Here is a 7521-nt window from a genome sequence, read left to right on the forward strand (position 1 = left end):
GGTGGACCTGATCTTAAATAACACCACAGTACAAATAGCTTGTCCCCTTCTTAGCAGGTCATGAAAAAGTGAAAAAAAAAAAACATGATTCACATTATAAAGGATTATTCGAAAATGAAATTTTGTTATGGACAACCTGCCTTATTCTTTCTTGTATTGAGAAAAATGTTAATTTGTAGAAAAACAAAATCTAAAACAAGATTTTTTTGCCGTGCACACTTGGAACTGAGAATGACGTGGTTCTTCAACTGAAGTGATGTTAAGTAAGAACAAAACTGTTCTACAGAATACAGAAGGAAATGTGACTGGTGCAATGTTTGCTTTTAAAGTTCTGGGAAAAACAATATACGGACAGCAAATAATGTGAAGGTAAGTAATAAAAAACAATCCTATGTGTAAAAATTACCTTTCAACTGTTGAACTATAGTATCAGGACTAATCATGAACGTAACAGTGACCATGTATAGATTCCCGCATGATAAATGGGTCAGGATTATGAGGAGCTGGAGTCAATTGAGACTCTGCAGGCACTTAGTATAACACCTCAGTTTAGGCCACTTTCCAGTACTGTAATTGGCTGACTGGATTGATTTCGTGTGAGCTGACTCCAACCCTTTAATGTGGACAGTATAAGTACTTCAGGGAAAGTATCTGCTTGAGCCAAAGTGGTCTGCTGGTGTTTGGTCATGCGAAGTTGTTACCCAACTCTTCTGCAATTTGTCTTTCTTCAGTCACACATACACTTGCAGAAGAGGATGCATTTTAGTTTTTAACAAGTTTCAAAATAATGTGTGCAGAAATTGCAATATGAGGGTCACCCATTTAGGTGTTAATAATGCTTTAATTTATGCAAAATTAGGTGGCAGCTTTGAGTGACAGACTGTCTGCGAGGCATCACCACAGTCTATGAGTCAGCTCCACCCTTTTGCCCAAATTTGGTCACTTGTGGCTCCAGCAATCCAAGACAGCCATGGCAAAAATGCAAAACTCGAGGCATGGATGCTGTCTTAAAAATGACATATATCACTCTATCAGTAATAACGTGCATATTTAATATCACCACCTCCAGACAACAGATACAGCAGCAGGTTAAGATTAAAATATGGTGCATGTTGTAAAACAATGAATTTATGCTTTATGCTGCTTTATTCCATCAAGAAAAATAAAAGCCATAACACTGACTGACGGCTCACACTCCAACAAAATGTATGGAAAAGGCATTTTACAAGCCAAGAATGTCCATCATAGTTACACCTTAAGTGCATTGTGTGTTTCTTTGTCAACAGTCCTTGTGTCCACAGTTCTCTTCATACAGCTGAAGTCTGCTCTCTTTGGTCACTCCTGCTCTCACTGGAGTCTTCATAGTCACTAATGGAGGGAAACCCAACCCTATGCTCGATCCACTGGGCAACACTGAGCAGCTTCTTGTCTTGGAGGGCGGGGCCTATAAGCTGTAAACCAATGGGAAGGCCACGTCTTGATAAAGCAGTTGGCACAGAAACAGCAGGGAGACCTGGGGTGAGGATAAATAGAGTGGAAGGAAAGTTGAGAGAAAGGCACTGATTGGGATCTCAAGGTTAGTTACAGGTTAGTTTGGAGAGTGATAAAAGAAGGAGCCTTTTTGCCTTCAGGGATTTACAAAGAAAAGAGAGTGATGATCATTGTGAATGATCATTTCCCCTTTTAATTTCACTATGATGTTCATTCTCCGATGCATCTCTGTTACAGGATGTAAAATAAGAAATATTAACTAAACTGAGGTAGTTTTGGGAAGATGTTTTTTGAGTGGGTGTACATATTTGTGTGTGTATCCATGCATGCAGAATATATAAGTTTCTGAACCCTCCCACACTTCCTACATGCATGAACGGTTCTGACTGCAGATCTCTTTTTTTTCTCCTCTCTCTGTACCTGCCATGTTGACGGGCTGAGTGAAGACGTCTTCCTGTGCGCTGCGTGTTCGGTTGTCTTCCTGTGTGAAGTTGGAGTAACGGGCTGCATCAGTCAGAGTGGTGGGCGTCAGCAGTACGTCGACACCTGAGCTGAACACGCGTTTGAAATCGTCTGTGATCAGCCGGCGGACTTTCTGAGCCTTTACAAAGTAGTGCAGGTAGTTCCTGAGGGTGAGGATGCCAACAGTGGAAATATTACAGCTTCACCAAAATGTTTTAATGTCACATACATTCCATGAAAGACAACTTGGCAAATAGCCGTGCTTATAAAAAGCTGCTTATCAAAAGGTCAAGGAGAAAAGGTCATAGTAATAAAATGGCACACTAATGGCTCTACACTAGTGTGTAGTAGTGAACTGAACAAGTAGCGTGCAATCTGCTGTCTTACTGTTTGAGCAGGAAGTAGTTTCCAGACAGTATCCTCCCTCTCACTACATCGTTGAAGCCCTCATGTCTGCTTGTGGCATACATGGCTTCCGTTGAGCTGTCCACCTCGCTGCGATGACCTGACAGAAGAGGAAATCAACAGCATTGGCTTTTCTGCTTTTGTACTGTTAAATAATCCAACAGATTCCCTGTGTGATGCAGCACCTAATGCAAAATGCTCTACAGTGCACCCTTAAACGGGTTCATACCATATTCTAGGCCGTCAAAACGGGCCATGTTAGATGCCACCTCGGCGTGGCACAGGACGTGGTAGCACACAATGGAGTGCTGGGTGTGGGGGAGGGATACCTGCTTCACCCGCGCCCCCGCCCTCTCAAACATGTCAGCAACACGACTCCACTGTGCTACTGTTTCCTCAGAAAGCCCCGGGGCGTGGTACTCCTGACATACATTAAGAGACATAGATAAGCAGCTGCATTTGTCTTCACAGAGATATAAAACAAAACAGAATAAGAACCATTTATGTACATATAATGTACCCTGAGAAATGTTTTTACTCTAAAAATGAGTAGATTTATAATAAAAAGATATTTGTCAGGATTGAAAAGAGACAAAACACTGTAATATAGACCAATTAAATATGGACAGTTTCTTTCCCTGTCAGATTAAATAATGGCTAACATGTTGCCTACGACTAAACAGTTGTTCTGTTGTTGACTTCTCCAAATCAGTTCCGCATCATAGGTTTTACTTCTGATAGCTTGGGGATTGCAGTCACTCTTCAGGTGTTTCCTATTTACAACAAAACTGAAGTTATGAACATCTTACATTTAAAGTGATAATACGTTGCAAGCATCTGCTGGCAACTACCCTTCAAACACTTCAGTCTGTGACTACTCCAATTTAAGGAAAATATGGTGTGAGTGATGCTGAGATAATACAGAGGAGAAGATGGCTTTAATACAAAGCTAAACTCACCTTGGGGATGCCTACACAGATGTTCTTGACATCAAAGTATTCAGGTAGTTCTGTCAGTGACGAGGGAGCTGGGATTGTTGTTGAGTCTCTAATATCAAGGCCTTGGAGGATATCTGTGTGACATATCAGCAAAATGCCAGGTTAGGTCCACCATTCTGAGGTTTAACATTTTAAATTGTGAGTTGTCTACATGGCAGGATGAGAAGTGTGCCGCCCACTTGCTTGTCACTCGTGTTCCTCATAAAATATGGCTCCATGGCACTACTAGTGGTCAAAACACCACACGGTACCTTTAAAGGTCCAGTGTGTAGGATTTAGTTACATCTAGCAGTTGGATTACAGAAGTGGAACTTCTCCCGTATGCTTAGCGTGTAGGACAACTACAGTGGCTGACATGAAAACATGAACGGTCCTATCTAGAGTGAGTGCTTGATTTATTCATTCTGTGCTATTGTAGAACTACATGGAGCACTCTGTACAAAATAGTGCTGGCTCTAACCTTGCTAACAGGACTTTGTACATGTTCACACGGAAATTTACAGTTACTATTCCACTGTATTGAGGAACAGAAACATCAGGATGCACTACAGAGGTCACTGCTCCAGGTTAGCCTAACGGTAATAGCTTTTTGTCAGGCTTCTGAGTGGCCAACATTTTCTTCTTTGCTTCAGGTTTAGGGTTATATGTTGGTTTTGCACGCTCTTGACAGCGCTTCAGTTGTGTTTTTGCATTTTTATTTGGACTGAATTTTTTTAAAACAGCACCTGGTTAGGAAGGTTTTTTGAGAGGGAAGGCGGGAACAACCTTGTTTTCCAAAATACCTTTGTACATGTGGACTACGCCTTGGAAAGAAAGAGCTGGAAATGTAGAATGTCCATATTCAAGAGAAACAGAAGTTTTTGTGGAGGCCCAGATGTTTAATTTGTCTAATAACAGGTCATCAGTTGTTTCCTACCTAGGACAGTGACTGCATCACCAATACTGCGGGTTATAATGCCGGGGACGTCCATGGAGTTGACCAGGGGGATGAGACCATGTCTGGACAGCAGACCATAAGTAGGCTTCAGTGCCACAACACCACACAGTGCTCCAGGATTACGAGTAGAACCACCTGTGTCTGAACCCAAAGCCCTGCAAAGTAATTACCAAAACAGTACATTTTTTAATTTATAAATGACATTTTGGATCAAATTATTATTTTCATATTTTTTTGTGACATTTTTATGGCACCACTGGATGTGAATGTGTTCCCTCACAGGTAGCTGGTGAGTGAGGCCACAGCTGCAGCACTTCCCCCTGAACTTCCGCCAGTGACGACCCAGTCAGTGTCTGGTGCTGCCCCTGTCTGCTCTCTGTAGGGAGCAGCATAGCTCCAGGGGTTTCTCACCGGGCCAAAAGCCCCATCAGTACTGCCCGCACTGCAAGACAAATAAATAAATAAATAAATAAATAAATAAATAAATGAGACAGTAACAATCAGTAATCTAAAAAATGTCTCTTCCTGTAGGCCACTGACATTGATAACAATGGACTTACCCCATAGCAAACTCATCCATGTTGGTCTTCCCGATGAGGATAGCCCCTTGGTCAAAAAGCTTCTGGACCACTGTGGCATTGTAGGGTGGAGTGTAGTCTGTAGCAGAAGTAAAAGTAGGTTAGCATTGGAAAATATAAGACATAGTAACCTTCACTGAGGTTCACACAAACCTTTAAGCATCCTGGAGGCACATGTTGTCTTAATCTTTTCTGTGCAAAAGTTGTCCTTGACTGCAAAGGGGATTCCATCCAGAGGACCTTTGGGGGCACCTAAAGGAAAACAAGATCAGTAACACCCTTGACTCTAGGCAGAATACTTAGGATACACGCTCACGTGTCCACACCTTGCAGCAGTCTGGTCTCTGCTTCTTGAGCCTGCTTCAGTGCCAACTCCTCTGTCACAGTGATGTAAGCGTTAAGATGTTGTGTTTTCTTGATGCGGTTCAGACACTTTTTGCAGAGTTCTGTTGGGGTGATTCTTCCCTCCCTGAGTGCCAAAGACACCTGGAGAACAACAATGAAACAGCAGTGGTAGATTTTACTCAATGGGGCTTTATCATTAATAATTGCTATGTTTTATTCAAGTGTTCCAGTTAGCCATGACTGTGTGATAGTGTGACAGCATGCACAAAATTAGGACCTTGAAAGCAGCTAAACAGAATCCAGGCATCATTTGGCAAACCTTATTGTACTCCTCTGCTTTTTTTTTACCTTTTCTCTTAAAATGTCTGTAATGAAAAGGGCCTATTACTGAACTTAAGGGTAACACCACCTAAATTAAGAATTCTAATTGGTTATTTCCATGGCCTAGTAAAGTTCAGTCATAAGGTATGAAGTCTGGAGCTGCTCCATAGATAATAGGCTCGTTCGAGATGAACTGCGCCTCGCCTGGAAAGGGGATGAGGTCAAACAGCTGCAGCAGGAGGCAGTGACAAAAAGCTGCGGTGAAGTCGGACAGTTTTCCGACAGTTTCCAGCAGCCTTCAGTCTGTACAGGAAGTCACAGAGACACCCATCCTGTTCTGATGCTGATTTATTAAAATGTTATAAGACCCATATGTCAACTTGTTTTCAGTCTTCAGTTGTTTTCATTATGGCAGAGTGACCTATTAAAATGCTTTACAGGTGATCTGTAATTTATGTTCATGGTTCAACCTCTATTTTACATGAATTCTCATGTAAATAGAGCAGACCTTTCACCTCCACCACATAGGCTAAATAAATGAATAATATCTTAATATTTATTTTATTTCAGTATTTTCAGAGGAAAAAAATACAAGAAGATACATTAAAGATCAGTCATGTATAATCAGGGCTTCGCATCTGCACAGATGTTACTGTAAGATTTCTTACATCCCACTTACCACAAGTATTTGTGATACTAAATACTTAAATAATTTAAACAGTCCATTGTTAATATACAATAGAGAATGTGTAGTTTATGATGAATGTATTTAGCCTGTGACTGCTAGACTTCACCATCAGTCACACATGTATTCTGTTAACAGAATAAACTTTCAAATCAGACAAATAACATCAAAATCTCTGAAATTCAGCAAAAATGAACAGTTTATTTTGTTGAGTCCAGTATGCATCGTGCTGCAATTGCCAGTGATCGAATCTGTGCAGGCCTGGCTCCTCTCGATCGAGCCTCATGAATAAAAGGCTGACTTTGTGGACCCACAGACAGTTTGTTTTCTTTTTTTATATATTCAAATGAGCTTTATTCTATTGTAGTGTTCTCAGTTCTGACACAGAAAAAGTACCCATAAACTCAAGACATTCCCCTGGCTGCTCTCAGTGTCATCTAGAACATCTTTCACCATTCACTGTCTATGGAGCAGCTCCACACTATACATACTGAAATCATACATTTGAGTTTTAACAGTTTAGTTGTTGGATTTGGGAGGGAGCTGTTCATGTCTATGGACTGTCTATGTGTCTATGTGACGTGCATGAATTTTGAAAATGGGCTTAGTTACCATTAAAGTACAAATGAGGCATTTGCTGCTTTAAGTATTTAAATTTTACAGTATTCTTCTACTTCATTACATTTCAATGGTCAATGTTGTGCTTTTTACTCCACTACATTCATTTGTCATTTCTTTGAAAATAACGATATTACATGCAAAGACATTATAACACGATGCAGTGCTCCATATTAAAGGACAATAACAGCGTGTAGAAACACAGATTATCAGCTGTCAGGGGACAGCTAACCGCCCACACACATTTTGTTAGCAACTTCATAAAGCAGTAAGTTTTAATAAGCTATGTCTTCTCTGCTACATTAATAAAACGCTGTAATGTAGTTTCTTTCACTATGCAGTTGCGTGGCAACATATTCCAGTTATTTCGCCCAAGTGAAGGAAGCTGGAGTATCATATTGTCTATATTATTTCACTTAAGCTAACCTAAGTTATGAATCGACAGCACAAAACGTCCAACATGCGGCTAATATGCACAAAACAAACACGACGTTGTGCGCTCAAGGAAAAACAGAATAGTCGCACTAACCTCTCTTATTGTCAGGCTGAGCATGTTCACAGTATTTTTGAGACAACCTTTCAAATTAACAACAACCTTCGCACAGTGTGTAGCACCTGCAGGCCGCCATGTTTGTTTGAGTAACCAACGTCTAACAGCGCTTTCTCTGATTGGACAGAGGT

The 7521-nt window shown here is 40.9% G+C and overlaps 1 protein-coding gene across 1 annotated transcript; it reads right to left on the reverse strand.

Annotated features, from left to right (window-relative positions):
• Window positions 1–962: 962 nt before the first annotated feature.
• qrsl1 (glutaminyl-tRNA amidotransferase subunit QRSL1) lies at window positions 963–7492 on the reverse strand. Its single transcript, XM_049595215.1, has 11 exons — window positions 7370–7492; window positions 5198–5357; window positions 5025–5123; window positions 4854–4950; window positions 4574–4735; window positions 4273–4448; window positions 3318–3430; window positions 2588–2780; window positions 2341–2458; window positions 1912–2117; window positions 963–1513 (listed from the first exon to the last, which is right to left on the reverse strand). Exons 1-11 carry the CDS (start codon window positions 7391–7393, stop codon window positions 1308–1310), a joined length of 1554 nt encoding a protein of 517 aa, XP_049451172.1. The 5' UTR covers window positions 7394–7492; the 3' UTR covers window positions 963–1307.
• Between the last annotated feature and the right edge of the window lie 29 nt (window positions 7493–7521).

The sequence above is a fragment of the Epinephelus fuscoguttatus genome, linkage group LG14 (genome assembly GCF_011397635.1).
Source record: "Epinephelus fuscoguttatus linkage group LG14, E.fuscoguttatus.final_Chr_v1".
NCBI lineage: Eukaryota > Metazoa > Chordata > Actinopteri > Perciformes > Serranidae > Epinephelus > Epinephelus fuscoguttatus.